The sequence below is a fragment of the Diplotaxodon limnothrissa genome, linkage group LG1 (assembly GCF_057381915.1).
Source record: "Diplotaxodon limnothrissa isolate DT_005_m linkage group LG1, D_limnothrissa_male_GT1.1, whole genome shotgun sequence".
Lineage (NCBI taxonomy): Eukaryota > Metazoa > Chordata > Actinopteri > Cichliformes > Cichlidae > Diplotaxodon > Diplotaxodon limnothrissa.
In genome coordinates, this window is record NC_140596.1 from 15,269,916 (window position 1) to 15,287,431 (window position 17,516).

The 17,516-nt window shown below is 43.1% G+C and overlaps 1 protein-coding gene across 2 annotated transcripts in view; it reads left to right on the forward strand.

Annotated features, from left to right (window-relative positions):
- LOC146639550 (frizzled-3-like) overlaps positions 1 to 16,039 on the forward strand; it is a 29,370-nt gene extending 13,331 nt beyond the window's left edge. The window contains exons 2-10 of one of the 2 annotated variants that reach the window (XM_085370094.1): positions 8,477 to 8,673; positions 8,986 to 9,288; positions 9,381 to 9,543; positions 9,919 to 10,218; positions 10,467 to 10,718; positions 14,382 to 14,530; positions 14,912 to 15,026; positions 15,560 to 15,723; positions 15,817 to 16,039. In XM_085370094.1, coding sequence (XP_085226220.1) covers positions 8,477 to 8,673; positions 8,986 to 9,288; positions 9,381 to 9,543; positions 9,919 to 10,218; positions 10,467 to 10,718; positions 14,382 to 14,530; positions 14,912 to 15,026; positions 15,560 to 15,723; positions 15,817 to 16,039 — 1,866 coding nt within the window. The remainder of the gene's footprint in view (positions 1 to 8,476; positions 8,674 to 8,985; positions 9,289 to 9,380; positions 9,544 to 9,918; positions 10,219 to 10,466; positions 10,719 to 14,381; positions 14,531 to 14,911; positions 15,027 to 15,559; positions 15,724 to 15,816) is intronic. The other variant, XM_085370144.1, reaches the window with a different exon arrangement.
- Positions 16,040 to 17,516: the final 1,477 nt, after the last annotated feature.

Here is a 17,516-nt window from a genome sequence, read left to right on the forward strand (position 1 = left end):
CACTTACATCTTTAAATTAGTTTTTGCTGTCGATCTGCTGTTTACCAAAAGTATTGCCTGCATTAGGTGAAGGTTTATCACATGCCTCTTTCTTTCTCTCAGTTTTTCCTTTTTCTTTCTTTCTTTTTTCTTTCCGAAGCTTTTTTAGTCTCCTTTCATTTCTTTCCCTCTCCCTCCCCCGGCTTTCTTTTGAGAGAGAGAGTAAAGAGAAAGAAACTTAATCCCTCTATTGAAAAAGAGGTGGACCAGTCAGGGGCCTTTTTTCTTATTTTGCTCAAAAACCCACTCTGGTTCTCATTCTTTTCTTTGTGAATACTCAAAGTTGCCTGTCCTGAGCACTTGCTCACACACATGTGATTTTTTTTTTTTTCAATTGATTTTCCCCACCATTGTCTGTTTTTGATGGATGGCTAAATTCTGCATGTTGTTCTTACTGTTAAGACTGTAATGTACAGTTTAAATTAAAAATATTGTTATATTTGATTTTAGGGACTTTAAACTATACCAGTGGGGGTGCCACAAATTCAGAAAGCATAAGTTTCCCATGCACAGCCATTGGTTCAGCGGCACTCATGCTGCACTAAGGGCTATGATGAAAGCCAAATTTGTGAATGTTAAAATGTTTCTCACAAATACAGATACTCTGTGACTGAGGTCAAACCAGCATTCATACCATTTTAAAGCTGTGTGGGGGAGATGTCAAATTGAAGTATTGCATGATGGATGGGGTTCTGGAATTATGTTTGGTGACCATTTGATAACTGTAGACTTTTTTTAAGCTATACGCTTTGTTCAACTATGTTCTTTACTGGACACAGTAATTTTTTATAACCTACATTAGCCTTGATTATTCATTACAATATTTTAAATTCATCTAGTGACTGCTGTGTCAGGTTTTTTTTAAAAACCTTTAGGGACTGAGCATAAAATGTTTTTGCACATCTCCAGTTATAATTCACAAGTGTTCAAGTGTGATCTGATCTTCATGTAATTCACAAATATAGAAGACACAGTCTGAAATTGTTTTATTACTTTAGTTAATCAAAGTTAATTGAAAATCAAGTACATAAACATTCTGCTGACAGTGAAGCATTATGAAAGGAGTGTCAAGGTCAGAGTCTAAAGGAACAGCAATTTAAAATTGTATCCAGACGTTTTACAGGGGAGAGTCAGGGCACCAGTGTATGATGTGTATGACAGTGTATGAAGCTTAGGAGAGATTGTGTGATGCAAAAAAAACAATTATTCAAAGTACACAACTAAATCGACACAATGATTGACAAAGATAATTAATATTATCTTTTCTACCCAGGCTAAAGCAATGACCTAAAACCAATTGCGATGCTGCTGGATGACCTAAATAGTGCAGCTTAATTGAGACATGATGAACTAAAACAGTTTTGTGGGGGAGGAATGATTCAAAATTCCTCTTGCTTGTTGTCTGTGAAGCAGCTACAGGGAACATTTTGTTTTTGTATCTTGTACTGTGTGTGTCTTTGTCCCTGTGTGAGTGGCTGTTAAATGAGTTTGTCACATTATGTTTTCTGTAATTGTGGCTCAGTTATCTAAGGTCGGACTGCATTTTAGAATCCATTCGGAAATGGTGGTAATGCCAGAGTTTTCACAAATTTGTTTTCCAGTAGGTGTGCTACTAAGGATTGACATATAGCTGCCATTTAAGGATATAAAAACAAAATGAAAGGAAACATATAAAATATATATATAGAAAAAATAGATTAAAAAAGGACACCACAAACTCTTTAGATTTTTAAATGACGTCAGCATTTTTCCAGCAGCTGCAGACAGCAGTCTGTTGCACAGAGTGCTTGCTCACTCGTGGATGATATGTTTGTATGCATTAAATTGCATATTTCCCAGCAAATTTACTTGGGCAGAAACATGGCAGTAGTTTAAATAATCTGCTTTTCTAAAGTATTGGACTGCAACTGTTAGTTTATTTGTGATATCTCAATAACTTAGCTAACTGGGATATGTAATGGATAAGACTATATGCTGGTATACTGCAGATTTCAATGGAGGTGCATTGTACATTTACTTTGTTTTTCGTGTTTTGTTTTTTTTTAAAGGTAGGTACCTGTTTTCTTAATAGTGTGACTTTATTCTTGCTTCATCATCCTTCCACTATAGACTAAAATAAATAAAACAATGCAGGAAGCAGATTCACTGCAATGGTTGTATCCTCTTTTCCCCACCCTACTCATTCTTCCACATCTTTCCATGTCTTAATAGGCTGTCCTCTCCCCCAAGGCAGATTTGTGGGCTATTCTACTTTCCTTTCCCTGTTCCTCCATCACAACTGACACACAAAATGCCAAGCAATTCACTCAAGTTGCCCACCATGGAAGGCTGATTGCCATCCCCCTTCTCTCTTGCTGGGTGGCACAGTTAGACCACTTAATATCAATATTCTCTTTGTGGTAGGAGATGTGGGGGCAATTGCCCTGACTGCCAAAATAGTTGTGCACACACACACGCTGACTTTTTCAGGCACGCAAGCCTAGCATAAGCACACACACTGGAAACGCAATAAGTGGGACATAGGCTAAATACAAGAACACTGACACATACACACAAGTGCACATGTAAACCTACACGCACTGGCAAAATGGGCAGAATGGGGACATGTAGAAAAGGAGTTGCACACACATTTGCTGTAGAGTTAGTATGAGGAGAAGAAAGCCTCCAGTCGCCCATGCAGTCAGACACACACTCATGCAGAAAGCAGATACTCGTTGTCTAAGTGTGGCCTTAGGCTCGCTGAGTGAGGTGGGAGTTGAAACTGAGGACCAGAACACTTTCAGATTTTATTTGGGTTTTTTTTTTTTAATGGCTTGGAAAGAATTATACTGCACTTTACTGAAAGAGTGCACCAGTACAGAAACGGAGAACGCAAATGGTGAAGTGATACATTCAAGTAAATTTAAAAATTCATTTGAGGAATTTACAACGTACTTGGAGTCACATCACAGAACACTTATCATAAACATTCAAATTAGCAGTGATATTTGTGGCAGTGAGCCACAGTACCATATGAGCCGAATCAAATCCTGAACTGTTTTTTGCAGTCGCTACATCTCCAACTGCAGAAGTGAGGGAGAGGTTTTAAGCTGCTGACAGTTACAGCTTGTCTTGTTTGTCTGTCTTCTATATTAAGCATGAATAGATGTGTCACGATCCTGGGTCTTATGACCCAGTGTTTTGAGTTTTAGTTCATTTTGATGTTTTAGTTTATGTAAGCCCTTCAGGTTCCTAAGTTCATTTGTTATCATGCTTAAGTGTTTCTAGTTCTTATTATTTCCCCCTCGTGTTTCCAACTATGGTAAATCTCCCCTGCTTTTCATGTGTTTCATGTCTGTGTCTTACATTGTGAAGTTTGGGTTGTCATGTCTACGTCTCATTATGTTTCCTGTTTTATTGTGAAGAGGTCTGGTGTTTCTGTGTTCATCGTGTTCAGTTTTACTCTTCCCCTGTGGCGTTGTTATGTTCATGTTGATCTACTGTGCCTTTCTGTTCCATGTTTCAGATCCCTATGTTCTGTCTCCCCCAGTCTGTTAAGTCCACATGTCTTGAGTTCCGTCAGTGTGTTTCCTTTTTTACTTTCACAGTCTGTTCTATGTTAATGTTTCTAGTTTTGCTTCCCTTGCCTCGTCCTGCTCAATTACTCTCAGCTGTGCTCTCCTCCTGTGGCTCATTCCCCCTCGTTATCCCTCAGTGTATTTAAGCCCCATGTTTCTCTTTGTCAGTGTTGCGTCCTCCCTCATAGCTGTGTGATTTCTCCCCGTGCTTTAGTCTCCCCAGTTTAAGTTCAGTACTGTTTTTTGTGTTTCACTTTATGCCAGCATTAAAGCTGTGTTTTTGAGTTTACGTTTCGTCTCCGTGAGTTTGCGTTTGGGTCCTACTTTTGCCTGCACACAGCCGTACTGTGACAGAAGGACGCAACCAGACAATGGACCCAGCAACTCATAATCCCTCCGCTGAACTCCGGGAGGACATGATCTATGCGGTGGAGTTTCTATGCCAGGAATGGTTTGCGCTGCCCTTTGAAGAGTACCAGGAGGAGTTAGCCATCCGTCTGCAGAGGATGGTTTCTGGACTTCCCTGGCTATTTGGCACGCTAAACCCTCTCATCCAGGACTTCCTCGTTTCCACCGTACACATCCGCCCGGATCGGCCTCTCCACTATGAAGACTCGGAGGAGGTTCAGCCCGGTCCGCTGGAGGATTCGCGGGCTGGCACGTCTCCTCCCCCTCCTTCCCGGAGAAAACGGCGTTCACGCCGTCAGCGATCCCGAGCAGCGGAGCAGTTTTCTTCCACTGCTGGAGGGCCCGAGGAGCCCGTCCAGCTTCATGCCACGTCAGCTGGAGGGCCCGAGGAGCCCGTCCAGCCTCAAGTCACGTCAGCTGGAGGGCCCGAGGAGCCCATCCAGCCTCATGCCTCGTCAGCTGGAGGGCCCGGGGAGCCCATCCAGCCTCATGCCTCGTCAGCTGGAGGGCCCGAGGAGCCCATCCAGCCTCATGCCACGTCAGCTGGGGGTTCAGGAGAACCGCACCAGCCTCATGCCACGTCTGCTGGAGGGCCCGAGGAGCCCTTCCGGCCTCATGCCACGTCTGCTGGAGGGCCCGAGGAGCCCTTCCGGCCTCACGCCACGTCTGCTGGGGGGCCCGAGGAGCCCTTCCGGCCTCACGCCACGTCTGCTGGGGGGCCCGAGGAGCCCTTCCGGCCTCACGCCACGTCTGCTGGGGGGCCCGAGGAGCCCTTCCGGCCTCACGCCACGTCTGCTGGGGGGCCCGAGGAGCCCGTTCAGCCTCGTGCTTCGTCAGCTGGAGGGCATGAGGAGCCCGTCTGGCCACCTTCTGCTTCACCACCTGTGGCTGCCTCACTGTCACCTGGTTCTGCCTGTGCTTCGTCAGCCGCAGCTCCAGCCTGTGCTTCGTCAGCCGCAGCTCCAGCCTGTGCTTCGTCAGCCGCAGCTCCAGCCTGTGCTTCGTCAGCTGCAGCCTCAGAGCCTTCATCCTCGCCCGGTCCGGCCTCTGCATCAGCTGCTCCTGCTCCACCTGGTCCGGCTCCGGCTTCAGTCTCAGAGTCTTCAGCCTCGTCTGGCCCGGCCTCGTCAGAGTCTTCAGCCTCGTCTGGTCCGGCCTCGTCAGAGTCTTCAGCCTCGTCTGGTCCGGCCTCGTCAGAGTCTTCAGCCTCGTCGGGTCCGGCCTCTGCCTGTGCTTCTGCTACGCCTGGTCCGGCCTCTGCCTGTGCTTCTGCTACGCCTGGTCCGGCCTGTGCTTCTGCTACGCCTGGTCCGGCCTGTGCTTCTGCTACGCCTGGTCCGGCCTGTGCTTCTGCTACGCCTGGTCCGGCCTCAGCCTCTGCTTCAGCGTCACCTGGTCCTGTGCCCTCCAAGCCTCGGCCGGTACGCCTGACACTTGGGCGCCGCCGCCGCCTTCCGCACGGCCGGCCCCCTGAACGGTTCCCGCCCCGTCGCCTTCCGCACGGCCGGCCCCCTGAACCGTTTCCGTGTCGCCGCCGTTGCCGTCCGCACGGACGGCCCCCTGATCACATGAACTATGACTTTCTGGACCGTCACCCTCCGGGTCGGCCCCCTGAGGAGTCATGAACTGTTCCCTGCGCTCCTGTGATTTTGATGGACATTTTGTTTGTTTTTTTGTTTTTTGGCCTTGTTTCTAGTTTTGCTTCCCTTGCCTCGTCCTGCTCAATTACTCTCAGCTGTGCTCTCCTCCTGTGGCTCATTCCCCCTCGTTATCCCTCAGTGTATTTAAGCCCCATGTTTCTCTTTGTCAGTGTTGCGTCCTCCCTCATAGCTGTGTGATTTCTCCCCGTGCTTTAGTCTCCCCAGTTTAAGTTCAGTACTGTTTTTTGTGTTTCACTTTATGCCAGCATTAAAGCTGTGTTTTTGAGTTTACGTTTCGTCTCCGTGAGTTTGCGTTTGGGTCCTACTTTTGCCTGCACACAGCCGTACTGTGACAAGATGTTTTGCTACATTAATAAGGATACCTGTTAACACTGTCATTATTATCAGTTAACATCGGAGATAGCATTAGATGGCGTTAAAGAATTTTAGAAGAGTGTCAGTCCATTATATCACTATCTCAAATAACATCTTATTTCTGAGTAAAATCCTTGCAGTGAACATGACTCATGTCAGACACTTGAAACTCTCCAGTTTCAGCTGGCACCACCTGAACATATGTACTGTGGGGGTTTTTTGGGGGGGGGGGGTTGTTTGTTTTTAAACGCAGTACAAAAAAGAAATTGAACGCTCTCACACAGTCATTAAACTTCATATCCTCCTTTTAAGGCCTAGAAATTTTTGCAGGCAAAGTTACCACTTGCAAGTTGCAAATACAAGTGTGTGTGTGTGTGTGTGTGTGTGTGTGTGTGTGTGTGTGTGTGTGTGTGTGTGTGTGTGTGTCTTTTTACGACATCTCAATGTAGACGATGCAAGTGTGTGTCATAATTATTTTTGTAAATTGTATATTAATCCGTTTGATTGCTGTAAACACAAAACTGCTGAAGTGATACTCATGCGCTGTCTAATATCACACAGCTGAGGCATGGTACCCCTCCCAGGCAGGTGAAATTGGTGCAATCTCCCTCTGGCTGAATGTTCATGCACTTTGACTCCAACAGTTTCAAGAGATGCCTGCTGATCCTGTGATCATGTTTTTGGCTTTCTTGGAGATTTTTCTTTTTACACAAAGAATTACTGTATCTTAAATTGTCTGCCAGGTTCTAATTATTTGCACCTAACCCTTTTATTCCAGTGTGGCGAACTTAAAAGTGTGATAAATACTTTTTTTTCATTTTAGAATAAGAACATCTCCTAATAGTTCTGCCTTCAGTCTGATGTGTAGTTTGGTAGATGCAATTTGTATACAAATCTGTCTATAATTTATTGATTAATCCTGGTAACATCATACAATGTCCTTAGCAGAGGAAATAAACAGCACAACTAAAATCCAGTTCCTATATTTCCACTGGCTGGACATATTTGATTGGTTAGATATTTAGCCGAGCCTTCACTCTGGACTTCCCCATCATGTCTTGAGGTTTGCACACTATTCAAACAGAAGTGTGTGCTCCTGTATGGCTCCTGAATCATCTTAGAAAACACTGAAGAGGCAAGATTATGTGAGAATTTCTTAAATATTATTACAGCCAAATAAAAGGATCATTTTTCTAGATCAGTTTTCATACCATTGGGCACAATGCATGCTGCTCATTAAATAGATTTTTTTTAAAAAGAAAAGGAAAAAGAAGCATTGGTTGCAAAATTCATGAAGTTGAGTGGTGGCGTGTGCACACACTCACATTTGTCTTTGTGCAATACGCAAAACTGTGTCACACGTCTCATGCACCACTGCATCCATTTACTGGTGGAACATCTCCAGTGTGCAGATCTAGAACACGGCAATTGAGAACGATCAAAACATACTCGTAAGGCCTGACCTCACACAGAAATGAGCATAAAGCACACACTCGCATTTACTGGTGCATGGATATTTTCACAAATGCTCCCTATATGAGGATGCACTGTAGTTGTTATGATAAGCAATCAATGTAAATTTACTGTTTTGTGTCACACAAACACATTTTTTCCTTTACGCATATGCACAATGCAGTGTTATGTGCTGTCAAGCAAGTGTCAAGCACAATGTTATTAAAACTTGAGTGCATCTGTGAAATAGTATTAAGTGCACAAGTTATAATGTGATTGTTTTAATATGCAAGTAATAAGTAAGTAAGTATGAGTTAAATTTTCCTTGTAATTTGTTTTGAGATCTTCTAACAGCACCATGAAGGTCAAAAGTCATCCTTAAACCGTTAAGTCTGTCCCTACAGGGAACAGGGTATATAATCTCCCATGTGTGAAAAGCCCTGCTGTTTGTTTGCTCATTTTACTGACAAATGGCTGTAGCTCCAGCCTTCAGTAGTCTGCCTTTGCTGTCCCCAACTTCAAAGAGATCTGTGGTAATATGATTGCAGCTGTACATATTTCATAAGCCTCTAACTGCTGATGAAATACTGAGTAGTAGTGTAAGTTGCATCTGAAAGATTATTTGCTATCCTTCTCGCTTTCCCTCCATGCCCTTTGATATCTATTTCTGGCTAAATATGAGCCTTCTCGTGTGTGCTGCCGATAGCATTTAACGTCCTGAGCCTGTGTGTAAATGTATATTTATAAGACACTGCATGTGTGTTAGGATCATCCACATACACGTCATGTTTAATAACAAGCTTTTCATGCTGATTAACACTGACTTTAGTGTTGAATACCAGCAGCACGAAATGTCAGTGTTTAGAGGTATTGCTCTGAGAGTAGGATATCACTTATCATTTACTTTGCACAGTCAGTGTTTTTATGTCATAGAGCTTTGCATAGATAAAAATATTGGTGTCAACATTTTATTTATGCATTTTTTGTTCTTTTTCTCCTCCAAAGCCTTTTCATCCAATGGTAAACCTGGTGTGCAGTGCTGATCTGAGGATGTTCCTGTGTGCACTATACGCTCCAGTCTGCACTGTGTACGGCCACGTTTCCATGCCATGCCGATCCCTTTGCCAGCGGGCCAAGGATGAGTGCCACAAACTCATGGAAATTTTTGGCATAGCCTGGCCAGATGATATGGAGTGCAGCAGGTATGAATCTGCTATATTTAAAAAAAAAAAAAAAAAAAATTAATTTAGCTTTATTGTCATTTTAGACTTGCTGAGATGAGGTACATCTGACTGAAACTTATGCTTGATCTATAGTCCTGCATTAAGTCTACAGCATATAGGCTACAGGGTACAGGTTTAGAGCAATGTCATAACCTAGATAACTCTATGTAGTGATTTCTTACCTTGATGTAGATTATAATATTTTTCCTGAAACTGCTGTGTTGATGTAGCCGTAAGGTCATTGTGGAGGCTGTTGTCTTTATATAATTTCTTTTACTTTTTTGGGGGCAGGTTCCCAGATTGTGACGAGCCCTATCCTCGTCTAGAGGACCTGCTAACAGGCTCTGAACCCACTGACCAATCATCAATGACCGTCCAAAGAGATTATGGTTTCTGGTGCCCCAGAGAGCTCAAGGTCGACCCAGACCTGGGTTACACTTTTATGGGCAGGAAGGACTGTTCTGCCCCATGCCCCTCAATGTTCTTCAACCAGCAGGAGCTCACCTTCATCCGATACTTCATTGGAGTTGTTTCCATTGTTTGTCTGTCTGCAACACTCTTCACCTTCCTGACATTCCTGATTGATGTTACAAGGTTTGAAAAGCTGAATGTAACTTCTTTGAAAGTATTAGTATCGTTGCAGTGGAGAAAGACACAAAGTCATTTTCTTTTATCTTCCTCGATAGGTTTCGGTACCCTGAGCGACCAATCATCTTCTATGCTGTGTGTTACGTCATGGTGTCGCTGGTGTTTTTCCTGGGTTTCCTGCTGGAAGGCAGGGTCGCGTGCAACCCTGTCAGCCCTTCCCAGTTCAGAGCATCCACCATAACACAGGGCTCACACAACAAGGTTTTTGCTCATTTTTATGGAATCTGGGGGAGAAAACTGCCTGATTTAAAATTGTCAGCACATTAGTGATGATTTACTGGGCTAAAAACTTCTAAACTAGATTTTAAATTATTTATTTTGTGGTTGAATGATGAGGTTGACGGATGTTTATTTAGCAATTAATAAAAATAACTATGCTACACTTTAAAAATGCTGTCTTATTAACTTCATTACTTTATCTTTATTACACAGTGCAATTATCTATTTACTGACTTAGAGCGCACACGTGTCATGAATTTACTTTTTACTACTCTATAGTTGCAGATTTACAGTTTTGATGACCTTTCCCAAATGATTAATTGATCAGAGGTTTTTCCTCCTGTGTTTCTCTCTCAGGCATGCACCCTGTTCTTCATGGTTTTGTATTTTTTCACTATGGCCGGCAGTGTGTGGTGGGTCATACTGACAATCACTTGGTTCTTGGCTGCTGTGCCTAAATGGGGCAGCGAGGCCATTGAGAAGAAAGCCCTCCTCTTCCATGCGATTGCCTGGGGCCTCCCAGGGGCCCTGACCGTCACCCTGTTGGCCCTGAATAAAATCGAGGGAGATGGGATCAGTGGAGTGTGTTTCATAGGGCTGTATGACATAGACGCCCTGAGGTGGTTTGTTCTGGCACCGCTCTGTGTCAATGTGGCGGTGAGTACAGTTCAGGAGATAAATGAGTGAGTGGGTGGATGAAAGAAGTGGTGAGTAGGATGGATGTGGTGTGAACCGATTAATGACTGCATGAAATAATACAAGTGTGGACATTGGGAGAGATGGATTGGTTAGTAATGATGGGTGGGTCATTAAATGTCTTTTAGACCTGTCTGTCAGTCACCCAACCTTTAAAAGAGTTTTTTAAAGGTTCACTGAGCCTTAACTTCTTGTCTGTCTTCTGTCAGGTTGGCGTCTCCCTGCTTTTAGTGGGCATTGTCGCTCTGAACAGGGTGCGCATGGAAATTCCTCTGGAGAAGGAGAACCAGACCAAACTAGTCAAGTTCATGATCCGGATGGGAGTGTTCTCTGTGCTGTATCTGGCTCCCTTGTTCACTGTGATTGGCTGCTACATATACGAGCACACATACCGGAAGATCTGGGAGAAAACATGGATGGAGAACAACTGCAGGCGTTATCACATCCCATGCCCATACAAGGTAAAAGGATGAAAATAAGAAAGTGCACGATGTGATGGTGTTAACCTCACTAGACAAACTATGTTTCATTTCTTACTAGATGATGTAATAATATAGTGAAACTTTAGAGAAGACACTATCTGTGCTTGTTAAGACGGTGCATGTGTAAATCATTTTTACAGCTGCCAGCTGTTGTGCTGCAACTTTATACTTGGATAGCCTGTCTTAAGAAAAAAAAGTGTCAGAGTAGCTAATCAAATCTGGTAGTCTACAGTCTGAAAGCACATGCTGCCTGTTTTCTCAGCTGCAAACAAATATCAGAGCTCTGTCACTCACAGTTTGTCTGTGCTGTCATACTGCAAAAGTTGAATGGTGAAAATCCGCAGGTGCTCTGTTTTGAGGAATCTGTGTTTTTCTTTCCTTATTGGGGAGGGAGCTTGTCTGTGTCTCAGGAAAGAAAAGTGTAAGACTACTAAACATATCATAAATAATGAGTGAACAAGATACTTCTCCAGTGGAAGGAGTTAACATCAATATAGCTTCCATTCATGCACTCCTCAAATGGTCAGGATTCCCAAGTTGTGAAGTCATCGCACCAACTTAATTGTGTTCGTGTGCTTTTTTTAAGTCAGACTGAGGGGACAACATGGACCGGGAAAAGGCAAAGTACTGCAAAACAAACAATAAAGTGTTCATAGCTGATTTTGATATATAGTTACTTAACCTGTCTGACAAAGATTATCTCTAGAATTATCATTTTTTTAACTAGTTGGTGTATTTGAAGAGTACCTATGCATTGTCTCACAACCTGGCTCACAGGTAGTAACTAGTAAAGGATCATTTTTTTATGGAACATAATTAAAAAGAACATGTTTGTCAGCTAGTCAGTAGTGGGTGTGTGGCAGAGTCTGTAGAAGGCAAATAACCCAAGAATACGTGCTGTAGCTAAGTGGATCTACCGGTAGTTCAGGAAGCTAGTATTCAAATCAGGGCAGTGAGCAAAAGAGACCTGAAAGGATGGAGCTTTTATAACCAAGCTCACTGGGCCCAGGTTTAGCTCATACAGCCAGTTACTTCGATCAGCACCTGTAGAACAAATCACAGCACAAACCACAAAACACAGACACATTCACCACCCAGGGGCCATCGCAGTTACTGTTAGAAAATAACTAATATGCAATAAAGGAATGAATCAAACTTTTCTTACAACTATTTTCAGCAAGTTATTTACTTTTATCTGCCGGATTTTAAGAAAATGCAACTCACTTAGCCAAAAAAAAGGAAAATCATGTCTGTTTTCTCGGTCTGAAACTCAGTTTTTCCGATTATCTGACCTCACATGAATACACAATTACTCAAGAATGGAGCTCAACGGGTTTTTTTGTTTTTTACCTTTTTTACAAGTTAAGTCTTGCCATGTTCTGTAGGCCAGAAATGTATGAAAACACGAGGGAAAAACAAAGTCTCATTTAAAAAAAAAAAAAAAGTCCAATCATATAATTTTTCTGGTTAGCCAACATTTTAGCTAGTTTATGTTAGCCACTCGGTTCTGAGAAATAAAAACAAAAATGTACAATTACTAGTTTAACGTGAAGATGATTTTTAATTGGTATCTGGAATTTAACCAGGTTTTATTCAGATGAGCTCTTACCTTTGTTGTAGCCGGTGACGTCAGAATTGATTACAGTAGTGGGAAGACATTTAGGAACTACAACAAGAACTCCCATGCTTACTTTATGAAAGAAAGCATTGTGGTGAAGTGGTTAGCACTTTCTCTGCACATGTCCTGATTGGCTGGTGCCTTTCACTGTACAGTTGGCATGTTCTCCCTGCATGGGCTTCTTCCCACATTCCAAAGAGACACACGTCACATTAACTGGTGATCCTAAACTGGCCGTAGGTGTGGATGTGAGACCCTGTGGTCACCTGTCTCTCTGTGTTAGCGACCTGTCCAAAATGTACCCTGCCTCTTCTCCGATGACTGCTGGGATAGGCTCCAGCCCCCCGCGTCCCTAAGTTAAGCCGTTAGATGGATGGATAGATGGATTATTTCATGATCAAAGGCCCAATCTCAATTCTCCCCTTCCATTTTTCACTGCAGCTTAGGGCAAGGTGGTCCTCCACGCTTTGTTTGGGGGGCTAGATGACCACTATCCTTCAATTTCCCAAAGAAATGGGATACCTAGGGGCCAAGGGTGGGAGCTGGGATTTGGCCAAAGATGCTGAGTGCTTGGTTGAGAGTGGGTAAGAGCTGGCACTTAGTTGTGTGTGCGGCTGAGTGAGTAGGTATTTGTGAGGGAGGGGAGCAGAGTGTGGCATGCATCATTAGCTCAGCTAATATAGCTCTCAAGACCAATTCCACAAAAAAAAACCAACCTCTCCCATCTTTGTTTTGCTCCGTTTCCTTTTCTCTTTGTATTTCAGTTAATTTTCTCATGCATCTTTCAGCCCCTCTGCTCCCTGGGCTGCTTAGTCACGGTCTGCTGCCAGTCCTCCATAAGGGCTTTATCCTGTTTATGAAGATGGGTGGGAATGCAGTGATTCATATAGTCCAGTGCTAAATTATTAACCAGATAATTGTGCACAGTGCAGACGCTAACATACTCCATCCCTACCTGTGTGTCAGTCAGTTGGATGTGTGCACACACACACATACACCTTTACTTCATAAGGCTTTGTCATTGTTTCCATCACATGTCAAATTGTGTGAGTGTGTCTGTGTGTTTGTGAAGATCATGAAGATCCCCTTTACGTCCTATTACAGCTCTGGAATTTCAATATTGCTGTGTGTTATGTGATCTTTGCCTGGGGGTTTTCTGTGTGTTCTGGGAGAGGGCGCAGTTGCTTGTTCTTGGATAATTGAAGATTCTTTTGTGGTGTCAAAGTTCATTTGAGTTTCTTTCTTTGTGTGTGTTCACGGGTGATAATTTACTGAAGACCCAGGGCTTCTCGTTTTATCTGATGATCTAAATAAGACACATTTCATCTCAGCATGGGTGACAGAGACTTAAGCTAATTAATAAATGGAAATTCTTCTGGGCCCGGGTTTCAAAAACAATAAATCTCTTATCTCACTAAAAGGCTCAGCTGCTCATGGATTTTACCCTCACTGTAGTGAGGGTCAATTGCTTTAATAGCATCTTTAGGAAGATTTTTATCTTAATTTAAAAAGAAAATTTAAAGAATTTGATATCTTAAAGACCACCTAAAGTACAATATAATGGTTTTCCACAAAAACTTTTTAACACAGTACTCAGTGTGTTTGATGGTTTCCCATAGTGAAATTTTATCGGACAGATGAAACCATGATTTGGGATTGAACGACACAGCGTTCTGTTTGTTGTATTTCTTAAAAATCTGGGATTTATATTCAATAAAAAGAGGACCAAGAACCAAATCTCTGCCCTCTGCTAGGAGATCCATCAAACAGCTCGGTTTGTCTAGATTATGTTTGAGGATTTTAGTTTGTTAAATGTTGGTGGATCCAAAGCTTTTAGCATATCTTTCATGTTTAGTTGTCGAGGAAATATTCTACTGCACAATTAGTCTGCCTACATTATAATCGAAGCCTTTGTTCTCTTCCTCTCTCTCCTCTGCTTCACTTTACTCTGTGTTTTTAAAAACTCCATGCTGTGCTGATTAGATGATTGCATCATTAACGTGTGCATTTTATTTTATTTTCAGGTTGAGGAGACCAGCAGACCGGCCATGGTTTTGTTCCTAATTAAATATCTGATGATGCTCGTGGTGGGGATCCCCTCTGTTTTCTGGGTGGGCAGCAAGAAGACCTGTTTTGAGTGGGCCAGTTTCCTACATGGACGCAGGCGCAAAGAGTAAGAAGAGACTGTGTGTCTTTTAATGTTCGAGAGAACTAAATTGAGTTTATCACAACTAATTATGCACTTAGAAGTATCTTGTACTTTGTTTCACATGCAATTTTCCTTCCCTCTCAGTTGTTCAGGGGTTTAGTATCTCTACTGTATTTCCTTTTGTGGTGACACGTTGCTATACAACAGCACATTAATCATTAATCTTCCCTATCCTGTCCTTATCAACTGTTTTCTTGTCTCTTTCCCGTATTTCTTCTTGAATCCTAAATGTCTTCCTACTCCTTCCCCCCCAATCTGTCTCTTGGTTCCAATTTTATCTGCGACTTGTCCCCTGTCTGTAAAAACATCCCACCTCTGACCTCCTTCACCTTTTTCTTTCTGCAGCAGTGGGGTGAATGAGTCTCGCCAGGTGCTGCAAGAGCAGCCGGACTTTGCTCAGTCTCTGCTGCGTGAGCCCAACACCCCCATCGTTAGGAAGTCCAGAGGGACATCCACTCAGGTAGGACTGCAAAGACAACAGCAAAAAGAAAAGCAGGATGGAATTATTTATAAGTGCCGTGGGAGTAAAGTCCAAACATGAATGTCCACAGGTTACGGCTCTGAGCTCTTTTGAAACTGATGAAAGGAAGAGAAGACTGAAATGAAAGATCGTATCTTGTATGCCTGTTTTTTTTTGTCAGCATCTAGAAGCTTTGATAAAGGTTTAATCAGACTGGTGTTTTCATGTACATATTTCTTCATTGATAATATTTAGCCGCATCATCAATGAAGCTTTTCAACCCCTGTGAACCTGGCTAGGTGTCTATCATAATAATAAAAGTAATAACCTGAGGCATAATCTTGTCATTAGATTTGAGTCAAGATCCAAAAGATATGAATGTCTTATGCTGGAGTAATGTACACAGAGCCTTGAGCAAGATGTAGCCTTTTGGATTTGAATATTTACACGTTGTGCAAAGGTGTCGGGTGTTAAATTAAATCTTTAATCTCAGCGGTTTCAGCGCTACATGTGTTTGATCTCTCCTCCTGTAGGGCACTTCCACACACGCCTCCTCCACCCACTTAGCTGTTCTAGACGACCTTGATGAACCAGTTAGAACTCACCACGGGCACCCCTCCTCCACCAGGAGTAAGGCCAGCAGCGTCCACAGCAAGGCCAGCTACCACAGCAGCCTGCGGCGCACTCGAGATGACAGGTAGACCAGGAAATCCACGATGCTCTCGCTTCCTCTCAGACGATGTGAATCAGTCGAAGCTCAGCTTTTCTTTCATTGCTTCTCCCCCATTAGGAGCGATACCGTGGTTTACCGAGGTACAGAGGACCGCAGTTTCCATGGCAGCAATCCACGTCTCGACCATCCGCTCTCCACTCACAGCAGCCTCCATCAGATAGACAGCCACTCGAGGCACAGCAGCCAGCGAGACGTGTCTGTGGCCCCACCTACCCTCATCACACATGGAACGACGGCGAGTGACGGCCGAGCGGCTGAGAACGAAGGCACCAACGCCTGAGACACTGGATCAGTGAAAGGATGGAGACGTGAAGCAGATACACAGCAGTCTGTTTGTTTTCTTTTTTGAGGATGGGGAATGTGTCTCTGAGTGCTGTGTTGGTAATCTGTGGTTGTTTGTGAGCAGTAACCATGACTCCTCTAAATTTTGATGGAGTTTGGCTGTAAGGTGGACCAGTTTGCTCACTGAATTATTTTGAGTTTACACCTGGTCTGCTTGATTCAACAGGCTGAGCCAACAGGAATAAATCCCCGTCCTCTTTTGGTGACACTCGAGACATTATTCAGGGAAAGCTAGCAATGGAAACAAACAGACACTGACAAAGGTGTCTCTCAGTCTGGTTGATAGTGGCATCATCCATATATTGGTGATCATCTTTCAGGACCTATATGAATATAATGTTAAATACCCGAACACTGCCGACTCCACTGCTCTGGATTGCAGCTCTTAATGAGTGATGTTTGTCTTTGCGTGGCTTCAGAAAATGGAAAAAAAAAAATGGGCCTAATGTGAAATTATGGACCTCTCTGTGGTTTGAGTTATTTTTATACTGTGAAGTTTGTCTTCTGCTGCTGGAAGCTTCATTGTGTGTGTGTGTGTGTGTGTGTGTGTGTGTGTGTGTGTGTGTGTGTGTGTGTGTGAGAGTGAAAGTGGGAAAGTGGGAAATGGAGACATGACTAGTGATGTGTTTTTAAATTTTAATTCTCCCCTGGAGCTTGAAGGAGGGAGCTGAAAGACGAAACGTTTTCCACCCATGAATGTAAAAGGGTTGTTTCAGAGAGTGATAAAATATGGCCATGGCTGTAATGGATGATCTGTGCTCTTATTTACATGCACAGATATTTATTTCAAGTCAGCCAAAAAAGTATTTTAGTACTGACATATACAATATAAAAGATGGACATAGCTACCATGTAATCACCCTCTAGTTTGTGAAGTCCCACCTTGAAGCTTCGATGAGCCATCTTGCTGTTGAAACTGGATGTGATGGAAGAAAGCCGGTTTGACTGTGAAACTACACTCATTGGCTAACATCCTGTCAATCACAAGTTATCATTATTATTATTATATCACAAGTTATTTTTATTCAGCGTTATCTCAAATAAGTGGCTGAAACAATAAACCCAGCAGGAAAGTGTTTCCAGAGGTCAGCTCAGAAAGCCCCAAGTTTTTTTTTTTGGCCACCACAGCTATCGCCCCCTGGTGACCGTAAAACAGATTGCAGGTTTAAGGCATTCACAACTGGAAGCCACGTCCATCTTTTATACTGTCTTCTGAACTGTCTGCACTGAGACTTGAACCTGGCAAAGAAGCGATAAGGCAACTTTTTAAACAAGCGAGATAATAATTTACAAAACAAATGCATGCTCAGTGTTTTATAAGAATAAACGAAATAGCAGGTAAAAATCTAAAATATGCCTCCTGTGGCTTTACAATCAGATTAACATACAACCCCGTGTTTTTTACCCTCTGAAAA